Source organism: Crinia signifera, chromosome 19 (assembly GCF_055691185.1).
Source record: "Crinia signifera chromosome 19, ASM5569118v1, whole genome shotgun sequence".
NCBI classification, from domain to species: Eukaryota; Metazoa; Chordata; class Amphibia; order Anura; family Myobatrachidae; genus Crinia; species Crinia signifera.
The window spans coordinates 138,139,500-138,166,245 of NC_139226.1; the positions used below are offsets into that span (position 1 = coordinate 138,139,500).

Below are 26,746 nucleotides of genomic sequence, written 5' to 3' on the forward strand. Positions count from 1 at the left end.
AGAGAGACAGGAGCGGGGACGTCTGTGTACCTGGTGTAACTAGCGGTCTCCGGGGAGGAGCTGACTGCCCCCACACTGACACACTCATCCTGATAGAGAGACAGGAGCGGGGACGTGTGTGTACCTGGTGTAACTAGCAGTCTCCGGGGAGGAGCTGACTGCCCCCCACACTGACACACTCATCCTGATAGAGAGACAGGAGCGGGGACGTGTGTGTACCTGGTGTAACTAGCAGTCTCCGGGGAGGAGCTGGCTGCCCCCCACACTGACACACTCATCCTGATAGAGAGACAGGAGCGGGGACGTGTGTGTACCTGGTGTAACTAGCAGTCTCCGGGGAGGAGCTGACTGCCCCCCACACTGACACACTCATCCTGATAGAGAGACAGGAGCGGGGACGTGTGTGTACCTGGTGTAACTAGCAGTCTCCGGGGAGGAGCTGACTGCCCCCCCACACTGACACACTCATCCTGATAGAGAGACAGGAGCGGGGACGTGTGTGTACCTGGTGTAACTAGCGGTCTCCGGGGAGGAGCTGACTGCCCCCACACTGACACACTCATCCTGATAGAGAGACAGGAGCGGGGACGTGTGTGTACCTGGTGTAACTAGCAGTCTCCGGGGAGGAGCTGACTGCCCCCCCACACTGACACACTCATCCTGATAGAGAGACAGGAGCGGGGACGTGTGTGTACCTGGTGTAACTAGCGGTCTCCGGGGAGGAGCTGACTGCCCCCACACTGACACACTCATCCTGATAGAGAGACAGGAGCGGGGACGTGTGTGTACCTGGTCTAACTAGCGGTCTCCGGGGAGGAGCTGACTGCCCCCACACTGACACACTCATCCTGATAGAGAGACAGGAGCGGGGACGTGTGTGTACCTGTGTAACTAGCGGTCTCCTGGAGGAGCTGACTGCCCCCCACACTGACACACTCATCCTGATAGAGAGACAGGAGCGGGGACGTGTGTGTACCTGGTGTAACTAGCGGTCTCCGGGGAGGAGCTGACTGCCCCCACACTGACACACTCATCCTGATAGAGAGACAGGAGCGGGGACGTGTGTGTACCTGGTGTAACTAGCGGTCTCCGGGGAGGAGCTGACTGCCCCCCCACACTGACACACTCATCCTGATAGAGAGACAGGAGCGGGGACGTGTGTGTACCTGGTGTAACTAGCGGTCTCCGGGGAGGAGCTGACTGCCCCCACACTGACACACTCATCCTGATAGAGAGACAGGAGCGGGGACGTGTGTGTACCTGGTGTAACTAGCGGTGTCCGGGGAGGAGCTGACTGCCCCCCCACACTGACACACTCATCCTGATAGAGAGACAGGAGCGGGGACGTGTGTGTACCTGGTGTAACTAGCGGTCTCCGGGGAGGAGCTGACTGCCCCCACACTGACACACTCATCCTGATAGAGAGACAGGAGCAGGGACGTGTGTGTTCCTGGTGTAACTAGCGGTCTCCGGGGAGGAGCTGACTGCCCCCCCACACTGACACACTCATCCTGATAGAGAGACAGGAGCGGGGATGTGTGTGTACCTGGTGTAACTAGCGGTCTCCGGGGAGGAGCTGACTGCCCCCACACTGACACACTCATCCTGATAGAGAGACAGGAGCAGGGATGTGTGTGTACCTGGTGTAACTAGCGGTCTCCGGGGAGGAGCTGACTGCCCCCCCACACTGACACACTCATCCTGATAGAGAGACAGGAGCGGGGATGTGTGTGTACCTGGTGTAACTAGCGGTCTCCGGGGAGGAGCTGACTGCCCCCACACTGACACACTCATCCTGATAGAGAGACAGGAGCGGGGACGTGTGTGTACCTGGTGTAACTAGCAGTCTCCGGGGAGGAGCTGGCTGCCCCCCACACTGACACACTCATCCTGATAGAGAGACAGGAGCGGGGACGTGTGTGTACCTGGTGTAACTAGCAGTCTCCGGGGAGGAGCTGACTGCCCCCCACACTGACACACTCATCCTGATAGAGAGACAGGAGCGGGGACGTGTGTGTACCTGGTGTAACTAGCAGTCTCCGGGGAGGAGCTGACTGCCCCCCCACACTGACACACTCATCCTGATAGAGAGACAGGAGCGGGGACGTGTGTGTACCTGGTGTAACTAGCGGTCTCCGGGGAGGAGCTGACTGCCCCCACACTGACACACTCATCCTGATAGAGAGACAGGAGCGGGGACGTGTGTGTACCTGGTGTAACTAGCAGTCTCCGGGGAGGAGCTGACTGCCCCCCCACACTGACACACTCATCCTGATAGAGAGACAGGAGCGGGGACGTGTGTGTACCTGGTGTAACTAGCGGTCTCCGGGGAGGAGCTGACTGCCCCCACACTGACACACTCATCCTGATAGAGAGACAGGAGCGGGGACGTGTGTGTACCTGGTCTAACTAGCGGTCTCCGGGGAGGAGCTGACTGCCCCCACACTGACACACTCATCCTGATAGAGAGACAGGAGCGGGGACGTGTGTGTACCTGTGTAACTAGCGGTCTCCTGGAGGAGCTGACTGCCCCCCACACTGACACACTCATCCTGATAGAGAGACAGGAGCGGGGACGTGTGTGTACCTGGTGTAACTAGCGGTCTCCGGGGAGGAGCTGACTGCCCCCACACTGACACACTCATCCTGATAGAGAGACAGGAGCGGGGACGTGTGTGTACCTGGTGTAACTAGCGGTCTCCGGGGAGGAGCTGACTGCCCCCCCACACTGACACACTCATCCTGATAGAGAGACAGGAGCGGGGACGTGTGTGTACCTGGTGTAACTAGCGGTCTCCGGGGAGGAGCTGACTGCCCCCACACTGACACACTCATCCTGATAGAGAGACAGGAGCGGGGACGTGTGTGTACCTGGTGTAACTAGCGGTGTCCGGGGAGGAGCTGACTGCCCCCCCACACTGACACACTCATCCTGATAGAGAGACAGGAGCGGGGACGTGTGTGTACCTGGTGTAACTAGCGGTCTCCGGGGAGGAGCTGACTGCCCCCACACTGACACACTCATCCTGATAGAGAGACAGGAGCAGGGACGTGTGTGTTCCTGGTGTAACTAGCGGTCTCCGGGGAGGAGCTGACTGCCCCCCCACACTGACACACTCATCCTGATAGAGAGACAGGAGCGGGGATGTGTGTGTACCTGGTGTAACTAGCGGTCTCCGGGGAGGAGCTGACTGCCCCCACACTGACACACTCATCCTGATAGAGAGACAGGAGCAGGGATGTGTGTGTACCTGGTGTAACTAGCGGTCTCCGGGGAGGAGCTGACTGCCCCCCCACACTGACACACTCATCCTGATAGAGAGACAGGAGCGGGGATGTGTGTGTACCTGGTGTAACTAGCGGTCTCCGGGGAGGAGCTGACTGCCCCCACACTGACACACTCATCCTGATAGAGAGACAGGAGCGGGGATGTGTGTGTACCTGGTGTAACTAGCGGTCTCCGGGGAGGAGCTGACTGCCCCCCACACTGACACACTCATCCTGATAGAGAGACAGGAGCAGGGATGTGTGTGTACCTGGTGTAACTAGCGGTGTCCGGGGAGGAGCTGACTGCCCCCACACTGACACACTCATCCTGATAGAGAGACAGGAGCGGGGACGTGTGTGTACCTGGTGTAACTAGCGGTGTCCGGGGAGGAGCTGACTGCCCCCCCACACTGACACACTCATCCTGATAGAGAGACAGGAGCGGGGACGTGTGTGTACCTGGTGTAACTAGCGGTCTCCGGGGAGGAGCTGACTGCCCCCACACTGACACACTCATCCTGATAGAGAGACAGGAGCAGGGACGTGTGTGTTCCTGGTGTAACTAGCGGTCTCCGGGGAGGAGCTGACTGCCCCCCCACACTGACACACTCATCCTGATAGAGAGACAGGAGCGGGGATGTGTGTGTACCTGGTGTAACTAGCGGTCTCCGGGGAGGAGCTGACTGCCCCCACACTGACACACTCATCCTGATAGAGAGACAGGAGCAGGGATGTGTGTGTACCTGGTGTAACTAGCGGTCTCCGGGGAGGAGCTGACTGCCCCCCCACACTGACACACTCATCCTGATAGAGAGACAGGAGCGGGGATGTGTGTGTACCTGGTGTAACTAGCGGTCTCCGGGGAGGAGCTGACTGCCCCCACACTGACACACTCATCCTGATAGAGAGACAGGAGCGGGGATGTGTGTGTACCTGGTGTAACTAGCGGTCTCCGGGGAGGAGCTGACTGCCCCCCACACTGACACACTCATCCTGATAGAGAGACAGGAGCAGGGATGTGTGTGTACCTGGTGTAACTAGCGGTGTCCGGGGAGGAGCTGACTGCCCCCCACACTGACAAACTTATCCCTCTTATAAACAGAAGAGGATTTATCATCTCACCTTCCAGCAAGTGAGACTAATGGGCCAAAAGGGAGATAGATGTGTTACAGCGCAGGCAGCGACAGGATAAGGACCCCCTGCGAGTCCTGTGTCCTTATCCAGCTACTGCAGGTGGACATATTGGGAGCAGAGGGGCTCATTCCCCCGTCACCCTGATGCTGCATTGTGGCCGATTACTACAGTGATGGTCTGCAGGGACCGTAAAGCGATGCGTAATATGTGTGCGCTATATAAAGAACATAAGGTGTACAGATACACGTGTCCAATTCCATCCCTTCTGCTTCTCTTCTGGGGCACAGAGGTCCTGCTTAGTCTGGGGTCTCTAATGGCACACCTAGATCATCATCTATGAGGGAGCTTGGACGCAGGCCTGGCGTGTCCGCTGATGCAATCTGGGTGGAAGATCGCTGGAGGAACGGCAAGCAGAGGTCTCCAGTGCATAGAGATACCAGGACCCTAATCACTTGTATTAGGATTGCATCATTTTATCAAGATTCGGTGACAATTATGCCGACACCACAATGCCCGCAGGAATGTTGTCGACAATCATGCAGACACTGCAATGCGATGTCGACGTTACTGAAATGTCAGCATTCTGCATGGAGCAGAGGATTTTGGTTAGACTGCGGCGGTAGCCATCCATTAGTGGACACCACCGTGCTCAGCGAGGGAATGTCGATAAAGTTTGCAGAAAGTAAATGTGCTTTCTTTCCCCCTTTTTGAAACACTGTTGGCGCAGATGTATTATTAATCGGGAAATCTTCCTGCTATCATAATGACAATCAAAATCTATCAAAATGAACACAACTTTATAAAACGTCTGTTCCTGCACAAGGTAGAAACCCCAAAAAAGACCCCAGAGACCACCGATAGCAAAGGGGATTAAAATATAATAAACAGAAGAACTTTGAAATTAGTTTTGCAGTGTTATAGCTTTGACATAGTTTTCAGACATAGTGCTAAATTATTAGATGGCCCCTGTGTGACAATGGGCAGAATTACGGGTCAAACTTACAAATTATATGGAATTTTTTAGCGATTTATGCATTTAGCTATGTCAAATAATAAATGAAAGAGTGATTGTGGTAAAGGGCAGAGGGGATCGGTAGATTAGCCAAGATGACAGAAGATGGGTGTAGAGCAGGGCTGGGCAACACCGGCCCTCCAGATGTTGACGAACTACACATCCCAGCATGCCTTGCATCAGTTTCAGCATGGTCACATAGCAAAACTAATGCAAAGCATCCTGGGATGTGTAATTCATTAACATCTGGAGGGCCGGTGTTGCCCAGCCCTGGCGTAGAGGCATCAGAGGCTGCCCGTGTTGGGACAGGATCAGCTGCACAGAGATCCAGGGGAGGCTCTCTGTATTGCTCTCTGTATGGCGGAAACTATAGCGGTCAAAGTAAAAATAACAATTATGTTCTGATCTTGATACAGTCGGATAATACTTATCGTGGGGGGGGGGGGGGGGGCTACATTCGGCGAAATTCATTCACAGTTAAATACACAACGTCACAAATAAAATAAATATGAAAACCATGAGTACAGTTCTGTTCTCCCTATGGGCTAAATGACACAAAATAACACACATTATGAAAATAATTTGGGTTTTCTGTATTTTTGCCATCTCAATGTAACTGCTCGGTTTGTGGGAATGATTCAATTCCCGCCGATACCTCAGAAAGTCAGAATTATCAGAAGTTTCCGCCTATAATAGATAGAATTCACACTGGACCTATTCAACCTATTTCTTTATTTTCCAGACTTTAGGGCACATTCCTGAAGTCAGGAAATACGTGGATCAGCGAATCTATGTCTATTGAGGCAGAAATGGCAGCAAATTCTAATATTTTGTGTCCGTTTCTGCCAATGCAGATTCGGCTTTTCAGAGGGCGTCTCACCGACGGAAAGTGCCGGGATAAAATAAACCCTGCCCAATATTTCTGACTATCGCCCCCAAATCTAACTCTCTCTACACATGGAAACATAATGGCTTTTGTTGTAGCAAATCAGTGGTGTGACATGTTCCCACGAGCGGCCATACTGGACACAGATAGATAGCAGAGGAAATAATTGCAGAATAACCTTACTTACATAACAGAGATGTGAGAATGACATGTATAGAGTCACTAGGCCCTTATACATCACCTTATTCCCCCAGAATAAATGCAGGGCACAGAACCAGGACATTAGGGCTGTGTGCTGTGCACTGCTGTGAGGCCGACCTTCACTATATAAATATAAATCTGTGATCACGCCGCTAATTATACAAAGCACATAAATATATTTAGGTTCTTACAGAGGGCTTTTGTCATTGAGCGGCATCTAATTATACTTGACCACTAGCCTCTGTCAAGGAAGCGAAACGCGTATAGCATTATGTGAAAGTGACAGCTCTCTCGCCTGCAAGCAATAAACCCCTGGCAATGAGCATGTAGATAAAAAAAAAAAAGATAATTAATGAATTATATGGGAAGGCGACAAACTTTTATTGCAGAGCGGGTGCAAAATTCCTAGTTACGCCACTGGCCAATATGTGGCTATCAGCACTTGTACCAGCATTAGTGGGAAGATATACCAGGCCTCCTGACAAGTGAGGGTGTTCCCCTAGTAACCAATCAGATTCTACAAACAATTTTATAAAATGTTCCAGGTAAAGGACAGCAAAGAGCTGATTAGGTGCCATTGTCATTCACCACCTGTCCACTTCTGAACATTTGATACCTCTCCCCAAAAGTCTTAAGACCGGTTCGGAGCCACAAGATGACATATGTAATGTCAGCGCACATACGGTACCTTTACATCTGCAACACAGAAAACACACACACACACACAATGAGGAAATTAGTTAAAATGTGCGTTTCCGAGGATAACGATCGGTGTGTCGATGACTGAAAGTTCACAGAAGGGCAGCTGAGGACATAAAACATCTTTTTACGGACATTCAATGACACAGCCGTGAGTGTGAAAGGTTACCGCCAGCCATATGGCCATCTTTGGATGCTGACAAAATGGCTCCTGGCTATGGGATTTTCAAGCAATGAAAAAAAAAAACAAATATTTGAACAGATTGTAAAAGGCGTTAAAAAAAAAAAAATTAAAAACGGACATATGTGCGATATTTACAAATTAATTTCAAGATTAAATAAAAAAAGTTGTGGGAAAAGGCCATAATTTACCTCAGATCGTTACAAAATGGCGGTATACTTAGAGGAGTAAATAAAATGGGAGCTTTATGACAGATGACAACGTGCCAAGGGGGTCAGTGACAATCTCTCTGTCACTATTTCCTACTCCCTCATCCCTCACAGGGAATAACACAGAAATCAATGCTGGAGCCATATTGCTGATGCCTGTCAGTATATGTCGCTATACGAGGACATTTATGTCAGCGAGGTCCTTCCTCGAGCGCTGACAGAAAATCTGTGAGCAGCCATTAAACATAATATGGGGATGTGACACTGCACCGTCTCCAAGCCAAAATATCACCTCATGCCTCAAGAATTCCAGGGACGTTTGTTAGTAAATGTGGATTGCAGACATTTGGGTGCAAATTGCAAAAATACAAAGCAGAAAATAAATATTTGCTGCCGTTCAGAAATGTCGTACACGCAGCAATTGTCACTTAGCATTGCTAAAGTGATTTGGCAAGGAGGGGAAGACCGGGGCAGCCATCTTTTATGTTCTACTATAACCATCTTGTACCGGGACTAACAAATCCCATGTAAGACCAGTAAGTTGAATGGGTGTGATAGGTTGACCTGGGTTAGGTCGACAGGTCGCGAGGCTGACATGGGTTCTTTCACTTTTTTTTGAGCCAACAGGTGGTATTTCATGCCCTACCATCCACCATGCGTAGCGAGGCACCGTGCCTGAAGCATGGCGAGCGAAGCGAGAGGCTGTGGTTGACTACCAACTGTGTCCATGTCGACTGTTGACCTAACCCATGTCGACCTAAAGCATTTGTCGACCTAAACCCATGTGGTCCTTGTCCCATGTTGACCTAGAACCCTGACGATCCTTGCTGCCTGTCGACCTAAGTGTCGCCGACAATACGATCCACACCCCACAGCCTTACTTGGCGGCACACAGAGGAGGCCATATTGGATGAGAAACAGCAGTTTGGTTCCCAAACCCTTTCTGGGCTGTGAGGCAGATGCAGATAATTTGGGACCATACATGGCGATATTGGGACAAGTTACCCAATAGCCATTGCCAATGTATAATTGGGAGAAATAGTGACAGCTGCAGAGCAGAAGGACAAAGACCGCAGTATGGATGGAAGTCAGTTATATGTTACTTATAGGGAAATCCAGGAATGACCTCCCTTCCGCTTGCACACCGGTGCCGCCTGGCTTGGACGGTGGCAGTGACACATGGAAAGCAGCGTCTGCAAGTCAGCAGCCGGAGCGGTGTGAAGGGAAGCAGCGCACTAGGCCTGGGGAGTCAGGAGGACCATCATTTACTTTTCCCTTATACCGGGGGCGTGCGGAGGGCGCAGAGCAAGCATTTGTATCCTGGGGGCAGGCAGGCTGGAAGCCATTCAGTCGATAACCTGACCATCAGAGCAAGGTTTGTAATTAAAAGGTCGGTGACCTGGAAAGCTAGGCCCGACTCCCAGGACTTCTCGGTAATGACGGATCTATTAAATTAAGACTGTTATGAAATCAATGCTAAAAAGGCTTTCATGGTAACGAGATTCCATCCAAGGACGGGTTCATCGCCTTAACCCTTTCACTGCTTTTCTGCAGTAGGTAAATGCGGTCGTGAAAGGGTTAATGGTCGGCCGCGATGCTTATACATCGCATTTGGCGCGCACGGTCCCAGCTGCGACACAATATGGAACCAACCGAGATCATTTAGGAAAGATATTAATTATAGATTTCCAGTGAAAATGACAAATCTGTGCAGCCTGCAGACTAATGTCCCCTGCTGTCATACAATATCACATGTTACATACCACATGACAATTATTGGGGTGTCGCACGCCCAACCTACATGCCATTGAGGGGGACAGTAGAGAGACTCTTTGCGCACTACAGCGGTTTAAAAAGAAATATATTTCCCAAAGGAAACAAACGTTACAAAGTTTCTATGTAAACACCCAGTAATGAAAACCTCTTAATTTGATGAATTAAAGTGAAAAATGTGGTAGAGTACGCAGTACGCACTACGTCCAGGCGATAAGTCCATTTATAACCACAGGAATAAACAGCAGCCGCTCGTATAACGATGCAAAGTAACCGCTGATATTAACTAGAAAACTGTTCATTTACTAAATGGATTGTGCGATTACAATGAGAGGTGCGGGCATGGGCTGGCTGTTCTCAGGGTAAGTACAGGGGTATGGATGGGTACGACTGTCCTCTACTAGGTGTTCCTAACTGCTCCGGAGGGTACAGATTAAACGAAACCCAATCCTTGCCGCATCTGGGAGACGGGAGCTGGCGTTCCTCTGCGCCAACTGTGCCAAGCACTCAGAATATTGTACTAGAAAACGGGTGCTGACGAGATCTTGGCAGACGCAGATGTCAGTCTCCAGTTACCCTGGGTAATCAACATGGCTTTTAGGATGCACTGTTGATGCTTTCACAGAGCTTCTGAAATCCCAAAGCTTTTATAAAACAAATTGTTCCCTGCAGATCTGCACATTAGCAATATGTGCAAAAATGATACAAAAAAACAAAATATCAAAACCGGGAGAGAGGGGAAAAAAAATGGAGAAAATGTATTGGCCCCGATGAGAATTCATATTAATTTATAAGGATGCAGGAAGCAAAACATGTTGTGCATCGCACGCTTAATGATCACTCGCATTAAGATCTTTAAAAGGACGGGAAAAAGGCTCCAGTGATTATAGGGAAATTAAAAGACGAGCTCGGCCAACGCTGGGTGGAGGGGAAGTCAGGATATGTAGTTACTCTCCATAAGGGGCACCCTGGGGGTATGCGGGGGTAAGAGAAGTCTAGACATTGCTTGGACCCCGGCTCCTCACCTTCTATAGAAGTCAGGATATGTAGTTACTCTCCATAAGGGGCACTCTGGGGGTATGTGGGGGTAAGAGAAGTCTAGACATTGCTTGGACCCCGGCTCCTCACCTTCTATAGAAGTCAGGATATGTAGTTACTCTCCATAAGGGGCACCTTGGGGGTATGCGGGGGTAAGAGAAGTCTAGACATTGCTTGGACCCCGGCTCCTCACCTTCTATAGAAGTCAGGATATGTAGTTACTCTCCATAAGGGGCACCTTGGGGGTATGCGGGGGTAAGAGAAGTCTAGACATTGCTTGGACCCCGGCTCCTCACCTTCTATAGAAGTCAGGATATGTAGTTACTCTCCTTAAGGGGCACCTTGTGGGTATGCGGGGGTAAGAGAAGTCTAGACATTGCTTGGACCCCGGCTCCTCACCTTCTATAGAAGTCAGGATTTGTAGTTACTCTCCTTAAGGGGCACCTTGTGGGTATGCGGGGTAAGAGAAGTCTAGACATTGCTTGGACCCCGGCTCCTCACCTTCTATAGAAGTCAGGATATGTAGTTACTCCCCTTAAGGGGCACCTTGGGGGTATGCGGGGGTAAGAGAAGTCTAGACATTGCTTGGACCCCGGCTCCTCACCTCCTATAGAAGTCAGGATATGTAGTTACTCTCCATAAGGGGCACCTTGGGGGTATGCGGGGGTAAGAGAAGTCTAGACATTGCTTGGACCCCGGCTCCTCGCCTTCTATAGAAGTCAGAATATGTAGTTACTCTCCATAAGGGGCACCTTGGGGGTATGCGGGGGTAAGAGAAGTCTAGACATTGCTTGGACCCCGGCTCCTCACCTTCTATAGAAGTCAGGATATGTAGTTACTCTCCATAAGGGGCACCTTGGGGGTATGCGGGGGTAAGAGAAGTCTAGACATTGCTTGGACCCCGGCTCCTCACCTTCTATAGAAGTCAGGATTTGTAGTTACTCTCCTTAAGGGGCACCTTGGGGGTATGCGGGGGTAAGAGAAGTCTAGACATTGCTTGGACCCCGGCTCCTCACCTCCTATAGAAGTCAGGATATGTAGTTACTCTCCATAAGGGGCACCTTGGGGGTATGCGGGGGTAAGAGAAGTCTAGACATTGCTTGGACCCCGGCTCCTCACCTTCTATAGAAGTCAGGATATGTAGTTACTCTCCATAAGGGGCACCTTGGGGGTATGTGGGGGTAAGAGAAGTCTAGACATTGCTTGGACCCTGGCTCCTCACCTTCTATAGAAGTCAGGATATGTAGTTACTCTACATATAAAACCGAACCCGCACAAGAGAGGGACACAAAAAGGTCAGCATTGACAAAATGTTGACATGTAAAGGTCAACGTGAGTTTTTCCCTTTTTTTGGAGCGCAGCAGGACACCATAGCCCTTATTCAGATCTGATTGCAGTACAATTTTTTGAGGAAAATGGGCAAAACCATGTGCACTGCAGGTGGGGCAGATGTAACATGTGCAGATAGATTGGGTGGGGTGTGTTGAAACTGAAATCTGAAATTGCAGTGCAAAAATAATGCAGCCAGTAATTACCCTGCACAGAAACAAAATAACACACAAATGTAACTCTCTCTGCACATGTTACATCTGCCCCACCTGCAGTGCACATGGTTTTGCCCATTTTCCAAACAAATTTGTACTGCGATCAGATCTGAATAAAGGCCCATGTCCGAAGTGTCAAGGTCGACCTATTGACTTTTCTAGAACTTTCCATCCACACCCCACCGAAACAATCCTGGGAGAAGCTGGAACCACAAAATCCTGATTTAGATGTACTCTATAAGCTATCATGATTGGAAGTGAAGAATGGGTCTTCAGGAGGAGGCAAGGTGACCTCCAGGACAGGGCTGCTGTGTCTGACACCCTTCTCCCTGAAGGTCGGGAACCACGTATCTGCCTCTTCTACCGGCTCAACAGGTGGCAGCCGCTAAGGTCAGGGACACATACAGGAAGCCGGGGAACTGTGATGCGCATATGGTGGGTGAGCTGACCAACATCTCGGCCTCCGAGGTACCTGCAAAATCCTTCAGTAAGAAAACCGATAAAGCAGATGGGATATGGTCACTAGGTCTACAAGCATTGGGTTGACAAGCATTCAAGTCAACACAAGCATTGGGTCGACATGTGTTAGGTTGACAGTCAAAAGGTCAACATGGGGTTTTACACTTTCTTTTTAGCCGACATGTGTCGACAGGCGGTAGTTCATGCCCTACCATCCACTATGGCGTGGTGGGAGAATAAAATAGCGTGCCGAGCGCAGCGAGGCACCTAGCCCGAAGCATGACGAGTGCAGCAAACAATGCGAGGGGATGCGGTGCAACGTTTCTCTGTCCATGTAGACGGTGTCAAAATTGGGACAAAAAAATGTGAAAAACTCCATGTTGACCTTTTGATCTTCCCCATGTCGATCTAATGCTTGTGTCGAACTTTTGCTATTCCCACACCAGGTGACACAGAAGTTACCGGCCTGGAGATACTTCCTGTCCAAGATCAGCTTAATTGTGCCCAGTGCAGCCCACACACCTCTGGCCTTATGATTGTGTATAGTGGTCTGCTACTGGAGCCAGAGACCAGATATGATGGCACTTCTCAGGAAACACCAATGCGCCAGGCACTGACTCCAACCCTGGGCGTATTGGCATTATTGCGGGCAGAGCCAGGGGTCCACGTTGTGTGCCATTACCATATTAAACAGAAGAGTTAGCTAAATAGACAGCAGTCAGTGTCGTTACTGGGCTGCTACCCCCCAGGGGCAAAGGGAAGAAATATTTCGCTATGAAGGTAACACGAGGACAAGAAAAATAACTTATTAAAGAAATAAATCCCCAAACAAGTTCTGTGTAAGTTAGTGAGGTGCTTGGCTCCAATCTTCTGATATTTATTCACAAAGTCACTGAAACAAGGACACCTGGGGGGCAGGAAAAATGACTTATTTTGAAAGCAATTTATTTTTGCATAACCCATGACATAGATCATGCTACATTTTAATTAAAAGCTTCATGATGACTTTAGAACCAGAGCAGAACTCTGACGGGCTAACAGAGCCCCCCACCCAAACACATCACATGGCTTCTTGCTAAAATCAAAACCCTGTACCTTTAAAAAGGGTGGATGTTGTACTGCAGGGTTCAAGGCAAATTTATGTATTATAATATTATTATACACTGGCAGATAAAGGGTTAAATGCATAACCGGCACTAATCACCTTTTTTTCTTTTTTTTTCTATTTAAATGCAATAATTTCCTCTTGCCCTTTCTGGTGTTTTTTTATGAGCCGCTGAAATATTAAAGTAAGGAGGGAGGGGAGGTACAAAATGGATGACTCTCCGGAGAGGGTACCGGCTGTATGGTTTCCATGGCAACATCCCACAATAAACATTATGAAAACAATGGCTTTTTGTGCATGTTTAACACAAAAAAAAAAATATCTCCTGTCATAACCACACCCCAAAAAATTGCTTTAAACATAACATAACAAAACAAAGAAAAAGAGCAAACGGATTGTTCTTTATAACAACAATGTAGATTGTATATTTAATAATATACAAGTGATAATTGGTGTAATCTTGTTTGAAATAGGAAACTCTTCCCTGGTAAAGGTGTTTGTACACAAGTGTTTCTGGGAGATGGGGCTCCGCAATAGCCGGTGGTGCCTGTCACCGGGAACGTCAGGGTGTTAGAAACATAGAATGTGACGGCAGATAAGAACCACTTGGCCCATCTAGTCTGACCCTTTATTAAACATGTTACCTCAAACCATATTTGATCCTTATTTCTTTGTAAGGATATCAATATGCTTATCCCAAGCATGTTTACATTGTTCTACTGTATTTGCGTCTACCACCTCTGATGGGAGGCTATTTGGTACTTATGTATTATCTGGGCTCCCATGTTAAATGCACCCCATTTTTTCATCCCCCTACTATCCAACTACGCATGGAGTTGTTTTTATATAGCGTGGCGAGCGCATTGAGCCCCGCGAGGGGATGCGGTCTCATAAGAAAAACGGGAGCCCAGATATTACATAAGTACCGGCTATTCCACTTAACTACTACGCTTTCTGTGACGTCATTGTTCCCTCACATTCCCCCTGAATCTTCCTCCCCCTAGTGTCAGTGCATGTCCTCGTGTTCTGCTGCTCCTCTTCCTGTGAAGAATGTCTCCCACCTGTACCTTCCTCCCCCTAGTGTCAGTGCATGTCCTCGTGTTCTGCTGCTCCTCTTCCTGTGAAGAATGTCTCCCACCTGTACCTTCCTCCCTCTAGTGTCAGTGCATGTCCTCGTGTTCTGCTGCTCCTCTTCCTGTGAAGAATGTCTCCCACCTGTACCTTCCTCCCTCTAGTGTCAGTGCATGTCCTCGTGTTCTGCTGCTCCTCTTCCTGTGAAGAATGTCTCCCACCTGGACCTTCCTCCCCCCAGTGTCAGTGCATGTCCTCGTGTTCTGCTGCTCCTCTTCCTGTGAAGAATGTCTCACACCTGTACCTTCCTCCCTCTAGTGTCAGTGCATGTCCTCGTGTTCTGCTGCTCCTCTTCCTGTGAAGAATGTCTCCCACCTGTACCTTCCTCCCTCTAGTGTCAGTGCATGTCCTTGTGTTCTGCTGCTTCTCTTCCTGTGACTAATGTCTCCCACCTGTACCTTCCTCCCTGTAGTGTCAGTGCATGTCCTCGTGTTCTGCTGCTCCTCTTCCTGTGACTAATGTCTCCCACCTGTACCTTCCTCCCCCCAGTGTCAGTGCATGTCCTCGTGTTCTGCTGCTCCTCTTCCTGTGAAGAATGTCTCCCACCTGTACCTTCCTCCCCCTAGTGTCAGTGCATGTCCTCGTGTTCTGCTGCTCCTCTTCCTGTGACTAATGTCTCCCACCTGTACCTTCCTCCCCCCAGTGTCAGTGCATGTCCTCGTGTTCTGCTGCTCCTCTTCCTGTGAAGAATGTCTCCCACCTGGACCTTCCTCCCTCTAGTGTCAGTGCATGTCCTCGTGTTCTGTTGCTCCTCTTCCGGTGAAGAATGTCTCCCACCTGCACCTTGTTGTATAACCCTTGATATATGTGAAAGTTTCTATCATGTCCCCCCTTTCTCTTCTCTGCTCTAAACTATACATATTAAGATCTTTTAGTCTATCCAGGTAAGTTTTGTGATGTAGGCCATGCACCATTTTAGTTGCCCTTCTTTGTACAGTCTCTAATGTATTTATATCCTTCTGGAGATATGGCCTCCAGAACTGAACACAGTACTCTAGGTGAGGTCGTACCAATGACCTATACAGTGACATTATTACTTCTTTCTTTCTACTGCTGATACCTCTCCCTATACAACCAAGCATCTGACTTGCCTTCTTCATTGCTTTGTTACATTGCCTACCTGCCTTTACGTGTTCTTAGGTAATGTGTGAGGAAGCAGTCCGTCGCACCAAGAAACGCGTTGCACAGACACAAGCTCTTTCTTACAGGTTTGTATTTTGTTCCCATTTATCAACTACATTTTTCTTTTTATTGCCTATGTTGGTTTTTAACTTTCCCTGGTGGGCAGAACTATGTGGGAGCCCTACATAGGTCAGCAATACATCCGGCATTATCCAACGGCATCAGTGCCAACCTGTGGCACGCCATTGTCTACTTTTCCGACATAGCCTAGCCAGCATTAGAACCATGATTATTGATCACGTCCCCCCTCGGCTGAGGGGTGGTAATAGGAATAAAACTCTCATGCAAAAAGAAAGCCGTTGGATTTATATCCTCAACACAGTGGCATCTGGTGGGTTAAATGAGACGCTGGGGCTCCGGTGCTTCATTTGACCTCTCCCCATTTCCTTCTTTCAATTCATCACAGTTTTCTATGATTTTTCATGATATTTTTGTGTATCACATTTTTTCTATTTTTCTATATTTTTTGGTGTTTTTTTTCATGGGTTTGCATATTCCCTATATAGATTATTATTTCTAATTATCCATTAGTGCATCGTTTATTTACAGATGTAAGCTTATTTGGGCTCAATTTAGCTCAATTTCTCTAATTAGCACAATATTGCGGCTATGATCTGACAACTGTTTTACGTATTTTAAAGTTTGTTTATGCATTATGTACGCACTGGCTTGTTTCATTGTTGTTATATATGGTTTCCCTAGTGACCGGATTGTGAGACTTTTTTTTTGCTTTTCGGGGACTTGTGAGGCAAATTCTCAGGCACTCTCAATTGTACAGGTGCTGGGAGACCCGAGTGACATCACCAGACCACGGCCTTCCTCACCATCACACAACTGCAGGCTATACTCAGACAATGACATTACCAGCAGGTGTGAAGTTGTGCAGTGTGTGATAAATACATCCTGTAGCTCTTAATACAGTCTCATGCGCTCTAATTGAGAGTCAATGAAAAAAAAAAGGAGAGAGCGAAAAGTCTGCAGACAAATCGGGCGCCCACAGCTACACTCAATACAGATCACTGTACAACTTCAGCCACTCAATGTGTGTTTACATTAAGGCAACTGGCGAAGTCGGATCAATTGCTGACTAATTAGACCAATCAGGGGACGGTTTCCCTGACCCCAGGCATGGCTGCTGTGCGACCTTACAGTGATTTTCCAGCTCATTCTCACAGTCCGTACCACACGGAGCACAGGACATGACATTTATCCTGCGGCTCAGCGTGAATGCAATTGTCACTAATTGATGAGGGTCTAATCGTGCTCCTCTGAGGGTTTGTAGCGCCGGGCTGGCAGGGAAGAGGTGCCGTGTATAATGAGTGTGTGCCGGGTGGGTGATTAACACTTCTGGGGAACTCTCATTACTGTATAAGGGAGCGCTCCACATTAGTTGTACATACACGACACACAATTGCTGCTATTCATTTCTCCCTGTCATCAGTGTTATTAGTGGTTTCTGACCGATCCACATGGGAACTGGAGATTTCAGAATGGGTGATGTGACATTGTCTGTGGTCTCCTGTTCCCACGCTATCCCTATGCACTACAATTCCTCAGCAGACCACCATTTCTCCCCGACATACGGCGTACATTACCGAACACACACCACCTTCTCGCAGCTCTCAGAACGTCCCTTAGTTCAGTGTATATGAAAGGTGATGTAGAGGAGTAACTACTTATACCCCTTTCACACCAGAAGCAAATTTACAGAGTTAAAGCATTTTAACCCAGAATACCAGATCTTAAATTCCGGGTTGCCGACCCTGCACTTATCAGAGAACCGGGGGTTTTCAGCAAATTCCTGGGTTGAAAAGCTTTAACCTGGTGATTTGGGGTCAGACTGCACCTGGCTAAATGATCGGGCACTCAAAAATGCCAGGTAATTGCCAAGTCGCAGGTGTGAAAGGGTATTGGTAATTCCCAGCTGGTTGCCCCCAGGGAGCACTGGGAGAGGTGAGAATGTTCGGTGGGACGCAGAGATAAAGACCAACCTCCGCCCATTACATCAAACTCTTCTGTCCTGCTAAAACACAGTATGGTTTATCCCCAATTATGGCTTATGTGCCAAAGGACGTAAAGATTGACTTTATTACATATGGGGAAAGCCGTTCCCCAACCTGTGGCCCTAGAAAAGCCCTTTCACCAAGGGCTTGCGCTGTATGTGCCGTGGCCCGGGTGATTTGTTCCCAGAGACCTGGTCTGCTGTATGTGACGGTGCCTGGTGCATTAGCTCCCGGAGCCACCAGCAGTGGAATGGTTAAAGTTTAAATTTTAAACGTAAAAGGGTTGAATGCGCATTAAATAAATGACACTTCTCTCTTCTCTGGTGTTCTAGGAGGACTCTGAGCCCTCCGGGGGCTTCTGGTCTCCTCAGCCTCACTGCCAGGGATTAAGAATGTCCTACATAGCAGCCTCCTGTATTGAGTGTTATGAGGAGGTACAGGGAGAGCTGGCATGCACAGCAAGTCCAAAAGAGCTCACACTCGTGGCCAGGAGACTCTGCTGGGGGATCTTCCCTCACTGTCCATAAAGGAACTAGGTATACCGTAACAGGACACTTCCTCATAGGCTATAACTGCGTACCTTTTCTCTTCAGAAAGTCTCTTCTGGTGGACACCGGGCTCTGGCGTACTCTGGGGTTCTGGAGAAACTTCACCGCCGTGGCAATCTGCAGGGAGAGAGGGACATGGTATAAGAGATGTGGACATTATATATATATATATATATATATATATATATATCTCAATATGGAGCCTGGAGATATCAAATGCAGTCCAAGCAGGTGTAGAGATCGCAATGCTAGGGTCAGCAGTATGAGACCTCCTATGAGTAGACTCATCTGTCGCTATGACAGAAACGAAGGGTCAAAATGTAAATACAAAATGATTAGAATATATGGGCAAGTGGTTCTGATCTGCCTTCACATTCTATATATCCAGTATTATAACACTCCACGAAGGATGGAGACCCTCCACAAAGGTTTTGGTGAGCCCCATCAGTTGCACACCCCCAGCTCTGTCCTAAATTCCATCAGTAGGGGTCTAAGGTCAATAACCGCCACAAGTTGTTCTTAGCTGCTTTTGTTAACTTTAACAGGAGAGAAACCTATTGAAAGACCTGAACATTGCCATCTACTGGGTGGTCCACAGTCCAGCTGTTCAGAAGTAGAACGTCCATGAGATGATTGGAGGGGTCTTCTAAGACGTACTATGGATTCTGCGCATTTGCCCTTCAGTACGTGCTGCGACATGGTTACTACCGCGGCCTGTGATGGACCTTGCCTGGACTATGCCTGCCTTTGTTCTACTGACACTTGATGCTTATGTTCTGGGGAGGGTGGTTACTAGCCTGCATTCCTGACCGTCCCATGTCTTCACCTATACTCGCCCATGTGAAGCACCCTGTTATGGAATTGGAGACATTCAGTCGTACAGCAGTAGATTTTGTAAATGGGGGCATTATTGGAAAATATCATGATTTATTATTACAGTAAAGAATATGTATAAAGTGCCAACATATACCACTTTATAGATGCTCTACAATCTTTAGGACAATGATCTGAAGTCATGGGGTAAGTGGCTAGCACTGTGTAGGTCTGAGGAGATGGTGACCTAGGCCCTCTGCAACGCTTCCCATGGCTCCCAAATTGTAGGTTCAGGATCCTGTGTGCAAATGGACCTATTATGTCCCATAAACTCTTGATTGAGTTCATGTTGGGAACAACTAAAATCGTGCCACATTGGACCACACCATGGATGACACAAGTGAAGACACTCTGGTGGGTCTTCTTATCCCACGGAAGAGAATGCCACGCTGCCCACCTGGATATGCATCTGGCGCTTCCTGCATATAGTATAATATGTGGCAGTGTCGCTGGTCTGTTACCACGGACACTTCTGGCTGGACGCCGCTGGGTCTGATCATGTGTTAACCCAGGGCCGGGCACTGCGCTGTCCACAGTGGCAAGAGGTATTCCCGGTCCACACATGACACCGTAGACCGAGGAATGTTGATAGAATACGCCAATATCTGATGGAATACCCCATGTGCTCCCACACTCCTATAACTGACTTCTCCTCATCAGCCCAGGCGACACTCTGATTCACAACTGATCTAGATCTGCCCATTACCAAGACATCAAGTTGTGCCACATACCATCACCTTTACTATTATTATTATACTACTATTCCGTGACTATTGCCACTACCGCGTACTGGGGAACATGAGACCGCGAGGCATAATGTCATACCTCAGAACCCCTGGGGTGCATCCCCTATACATGGGACACATGTTCCCGGCATAAGCACACGTCGCTCCGTAACGAATTGCAAGCTTCTAGGCTCTTTCCATATTAGCAGAACCCAATCCCCCAGACCAGAGCCCAACTACAGCCCCACCCTGGGCGCCTCCCACCTCTCTGCATCTCCAAATACACTAATGACTGCAAGTGCAGGCAAAACGGATCCATCGGACAACGCAATAAACAGGAAATTACCACCATCCAACACGCATCCCGGATGCTAAGTACATCAGAGCAGGTGTAAGCCAAATGATTAGTTATTACACCTGTGGTGGCGCTGATTCAATTGGGAAATACACTCGGTAATAGGTTAAAAGGTTTGGATGGGGCACATTACTCTCCAAGTGCCTGCAGTGAGGGCATGATTGAGCAAGATGTCATTAGTAATTCATTTAAGGGAAAACAGGAGAAGGAGCAGTGACTGAAAGCAATTTAGATGTCAGGTAGAGGAGGGGAGGCGTCTTTTAAAAAAGCCAGATAAGTGAATTTACATGTGAGAGGGGAGGAAGGAGTGGGGAGAAGACGGAGAGGCCCAGGCGGCAGAAGACGACAGCGAGGATCAGAAAAAGTAGCAACATTGGAGAACGTGGATCCTTCCGCACATCCATACATGGGTCAATTCAGTCCTGAATGCTCAGCTGCAAAATTACAGCAGCTAGCGGTCAGGTAAGCCATCCCGTTAGAGTGAAATCCCGCCTTGGAATTAATGTGCCCGCTGTGCGAATAGCGGTGTACGGCTACAACACCCACTGTAACAGGCTCACCGTCAGAGGATTATTACACTGGGCACCGCAGGCTCAGAGTAGCCGGATACTTTCTCTGCGGGGCGCTGGAAAAAGGCATATCCGGCCTGGAGCTGACGTCACACACTCTCCCCTAATACAGGTATATCCGGCCTGGTGCTGACGTCACACACCCTCCCCTAATACAGGTATATCCGGCCTGGAGCTGACGTCACACACCCTCCCCTAATACAGGCATATCCGGCCTGGTGCTGACATCACAAACCCTCCCCTAATACAGGTATATCCGGCCCAGAGCTGACATCACACACCCTCCCCTAATACAGGCATATCCGGCCTGGTGCTGACATCACACACCCTCCCCTAATACAGGTATATCCGGCCCAGAGCTGACATCACACACCCTCCCCTAATACAGGCATATCCGGCCTGGAGCTGACGTCACACACCCTCCCCTAATACAGGTATATCCGGCCTGGAGCTGACGTCACACACCCTCCCCTAATACAGGCATATCCGGCCTGGTGCTGACGCCACACACCCTCCCCTAATACAGGCATATCCGGCCTGGTGCTGACATCACACACCCTCCCCTAATACAGGTATATCTGGCCCAGAGCTGACGTCACACACCCTCCCCTAATACAGGCATATCCGGCCTGGTGCTGACGCCACACACCCTCCCCTAATACAGATATATCCGGCCTGGTGCTGACATCACACACCCTCCTCTAATACAGGTATATCCGGCCTGGTGCTGACGTCACACACCCTCCCCTAATACAGGTATATCCGGCCCAGAGCTGACATCACACACCCTCCCCTAATACAGGTATATCCGGCCTGGTGCTGACATCACACACCCTCCCCTAACACAGGTATATCCGGCCCGGTGCTGACGTCACATACCCTCCCCTAATATAGGCATATCCGGCCCAGTGCTGACGTCACACACCCTCCCCTAATACAGGCATATCCGGCCTGGTGCTGAGGTCACACACACTCCCCTAATACAGATATATCCAGCCCGGAGCTGATGTCACACACCCTCCCCTAATACAGGTATATCCGGCCTGACGTCACACACACCCTCCCCTAATACAGGTATATCCGGCCTGGTGCTGATGTCACCCCCCCCCCCCCCCCCCCTAATATAGGCATATCCGGCCCAGTGCTGACGTCACACACCTTCCCCTAATACAGGCATATACGGCCTGGTGCTGATGTCACACACCCTCCCCTAATACAGGTATATCCGGCCTGGTGCTGATGTCACACACCTTCCCCTAATACAGGCATATACAGCCTGGTGCTGATGTCACACACCCTCCCCTAATACAGGTATATCCGGCCTGGTGCTGACGTCACACATCCTCCCCTAATACAGGTATATCCGGCCTGGTGCTGACATCACACACCCTCCCCTAACACAGGTATATCCCGCCTGGTGCTGACATCATAAACCCTCCCCTAATACAGGTATATCCGGCCTGGTGCTGATGTCACACACCCTCCCTAATACAGGTATATCCGGCCCAGTGCTGACATCACACACCTTCCCCTAATACAGGTCATATTTCTTTATTTAGAACTTGCAACAGAAAGGCATAAACATTTCATACAGAAAAACAAGTACATGCGATTATACATGAGCCCCTTTTCTTGAGTAAAAACATTGTCCATGAAAAGACCGTATAAAGTCCACTTACAACGGTCTTAGAATTTAAAAGAAAAGAAAAGCGGGCTTTTCACATGAATAATACACAATACATCAGCTGGAAACATAATGCATCATACAATATCACATAACACAACAAACTTATTTACATGCGGTATTTACAACTGCATGCAAGAGGAAATGATCTGGTGCTACAGGCATATGTAAAACCGCATATTTTGTGTAATGCACATCTAAGGGAGTGAAAGGATAGCAAAGCCACAAGCCAGAGAGACTACCGTAAGTCAGCCGCCCACTCAAGGGGGCCGAAGATGGCGCCACAGCCTGGCCCATCTCCCGGCCTCCATCCGGCGTCTCTCCAGATCCCTCAATTTCCACACCTCGTGCAAAATGTCAGTAACCACCACCATACAGGGGAGGACTTTCTGCCTAATGGATACCTGACACCGTGCATTCCACGTGAAATATCTAACAACTATGCTGACTAAGAACAAAGTGGATAACTCAAACCGACCCGGACGCTTGAACGCCCCATAGGCCCACTCCGGGTAACTGAGCCCCGAAAGGCACGGGATTCCCAAGGCCCTGGAAACACCCTTGTAAACCTCCACATTGAAGGGACACCTGAGCAAGAAATGGTCCATAGTCTCCTCCTCCCCCAGACACTCCTCCCGTGGACAACCACGATCATCGGCATTTCTATGCTTCAGGTTTCCCCTCACGTAAAGCCTCCCGTGGAAAGAGAGCCAGGCAATGTCTTGATATTTCAGAGGGATCCTCCCGGAATTAACAAGGGCCAGCCCCTCCGATGACAAATTACCCGGGCAGTCCCTCAGTGACAGCTGTTCCCGGAAGTGGGACTGCAAAACCTTCTTCTCCAGCTCCCTTCTAGAAGAACCTTTGACTGTTCCCGCTTCCAGGCCCCACCGCCTTGTCACTTTCAAGACAGGAGCCACGTAGGCCGGGAGGTATCCACGGCGGACTCGCAGGCTTTTAACACACCCTCCCTCTAACCATGCGTTGAGGAAAGGAGACACCCAGACTCTGAAACCTTCTACCCATCGAGGAGGAGCCTCTAATTGGAGGCTTGACAGATGTAATTTAATAAAGGTCATCAAAAAGAATAGCACCGGGTTGACCATACCCAGGCCTCCTTCCCTCCTCGACCTGTAGGTGACAGTCCTCTTGATCAGATTTAGTTTGTTTCCCCAGAGCATCTGGAAAAACAAAGCATAAATCTTCGCCCATCTCGACTCTGGCAAAAGGCACACATAGCTGACGTACAAGAACACAGGGATCAGGTAAGTCTTGATCAGGTCCACCCTTTCCCTGAGAGACAGCTTCCACCTCTTCCAGCGCTCTACCTTCTGGCCGGCCTCTACCAGTCTGGAATCCCAATTTCGCGTGGCGTAATCGCCCGGGCCAAATTCGATGCCTAAAACTTTGATCACCTGGCTCGCCCGGGGGAGACCATCCAGAAGGTCAAATTCCTGGCCCTCCTCCCCCATCCAGAAAACCTCACTCTTGTCCTGATTGACCAGGGAACCCGACGCCAACGAGTATTCCTGGATGGCCGATACCACCGCATCCGCCTCCGATGGATCCGACAGGATGACGGTGACATCGTCCGCGTAGGCCACTGCCTCCAGCGAATGCTCCGGGCTCAGCTGGACTCCCCTCACAATGCCACCCTCCAGCCTTCTAATGAAGGGGTCGATGGCAAAAACATACAGGAGGGGGCTTAGAGGGCAGCCCTGCCGAACACCCGAATTCACTGAAAAGGTCGGACCTACCCAACCATTCACAAGAGGGAAGCTCTCGGCTTGCCTGTAGATTACCCGCAGCCAATTTACCACCCTCACTGGGAGGCCATACCTAGCCAGTAGAGCCCACAGGTATTCGTGGTTTACCCTGTCAAAAGCCTTTGCCTGATCCAACGCCAGCAGGTACTTTCCCCACTTCTCAGCCCTGCACCGCTCCACGGCCTCCCGGATGCCAAGGACAGCACTAAAAGTGCTCCTGCCTTTCACAGTGCAGTGCTGAGAAGGCGAAAGCAAAGACTCGGAAACCTCCATCAGTCTGTTAAAGAGCACCTTTGCCAGAATCTTCCTATCCGTATCGAGAAGGGCGATGGGGCGCCAGTTCTCAACACGGGACGGGTCCCTCCCTTTGGAGAGCAAGATAAGGGCAGACAATCTCATGGAAGGAGGGAGCAGGCCCTCACCCAGGCACTCATTAAATACTTCCACGAGACGAGGGGCCAAGAGGTCACAAAAACACTTAAAGAATTCGGAGGTTAACCCATCCGGACCTGGGGCCTTTTTCATAGACAAGGAGCCTATGGCCTTTTTGACCTCGTCCACCGTTATCTCCTCACCAAGGGAATCAAGAGCACTACCATGACTCTCGAGACCTGGCGTCTCCAAAAGAAACCGTTCCATCTTCTCTCTGATAGGCGGCTTCTCAGATAGAAGGTCGGAGTAGAAGGATTGCACAACTCCCAGGATGCCCTCCCGATCCTCGCGGAGGACACCCTGGCCATCATACAACCCTCTCACCTCCTTACAGTCAACCGAACTCCTGCAATTCTGGTAGGGATCAGGCGAGTGGTATTTCCCATAATCCCTTTCCAAAATCAAAGAAGCATATCGGTTGTACTGGTACTCCTTCATCTGAGCTTTCACCCGGGAGATTTCCCCACCATCACCCTGCTCAGAGATCAGGAAATCTAATTTCTTTCTCAAGGCACAGTAGACACGGTTCCTGACCAAGTTCTCTCTGGCTACGAGGTCGCGAAAAAAACTGCGAGTCCTTTTTTTACATACCTCCCACCACTCAGACCTGTTCCAACCCGCCTCCAAAAGTGACTCCTGAGATTGAAAGAAGTCCCTGAAGGACTGTCTAACCTCTTCCCTCTCAAGGAGTTTGGAGTTCAAGCGCCAAAGGCCCCGGCCTTTCTGAGGGGACTCTGAGGCGTTCAAGGACACACACAGACAAACGTGATCGGAGAACTCTACCGGCCTCAGCTTGGGAACCGAGGTTTTCGAGCTCTCCTTAACAAAAACCCTATCTATTCTACTCCTACAACTACCTCTATGATAGGTGAACCCCGTGAGGTCTGGGGAGTGTCGAACGTGCACATCCACCAGACCCGACTGTCTAATCATACTCACTAGAAAGAGGGAGTCGTAGCCCAGAGTAGCCCTTGACCCTCCCCTGTCTTTGGGCCTAATTATGGTGTTAAAATCACCGCCAAAGACTATCTGCCGGGCTACGAAGAGATACGGTTTTATCTCTCTGAAAAGACACTTCCTGTCCCACTTAGTCTGGGGCCCATAGATGTTAATAAGCCTCAGGTCGTGCCCCTTCAGATTGACATCTAAAACCATACACCTGCCTACTTGTACCTCGATGACTCGCTGGATGGTAACTTCGGTGGTAAAAAGAATCCCCAGCCCTCCGTACGGCTCGGCAGCCAGAGACCAGAAGGACGGCCCACGCCTCCACTCGGTTTTTGCCTTGTGAATATCCGCGAGCCGCCTCAATCTGGTCTCCTGCAAAAAAACAAAATCTACATTTAAGGAATTGAAAAAATCATAAGCTAACTGCCGAGCACGTACGGACAAGATAGATGCCACATTGTGTGTGGCAAACCTTATGGGCTGGGGGGCCATCCTTCAGAGTCACCGAGCGTAGGGACCAGATCACTTCCTCTTCACACGCTTTTCTTGAAGGTCCTCATCCGACCCCCACCTCTTAACACTGACCCCCGGGCCGACATCCTCCTCCTCCACAATCGGCAGGATGTCATCTACCACCACTTCTACTACCTCGACAACCTTCTTGACTTCCTCAAGAACCCCCTTGTCAGGAACACCGCCCCCAGACATCTGAGCCAGCGATGCCCCCAGAGGTATGCCCTGAGGAGTGTTGTCGACCACCACGGGAGGACCTGGGTCGACATGAGGACCGATGAGGTTAGAGCCACCGGGATCCGGATCGGGGACAGCGCCAGACAGGGGAGGCCCCGTGACGCCTACCTGGCCGTCACCCTGTCCCAGCTGAACCACCGGTCCCGTTACCTTCTGCTCCACCAGCACATCCTCCACCTCATCTACCCTCAATTGAGGTGCCAAATCCTCCACCGTGCACACTTTTTTTTGAGCCCCAGAGGCGCCCTTTTTCAGGAAGGACCTACACTTCA

General features: G+C 49.7%; 1 protein-coding gene across 1 annotated transcript in view; it reads right to left on the reverse strand.

The window, feature by feature from the left end:
- Nucleotides 1–26,746, reverse strand: part of PEX14 (peroxisomal biogenesis factor 14) — a 111,183-nt gene that overhangs the window by 31,454 nt on the left and 52,983 nt on the right. The window contains exon 3 of the mRNA XM_083163488.1: nucleotides 18,405–18,489. Coding sequence (XP_083019614.1) covers nucleotides 18,405–18,489 — 85 coding nt within the window. The remainder of the gene's footprint in view (nucleotides 1–18,404; nucleotides 18,490–26,746) is intronic.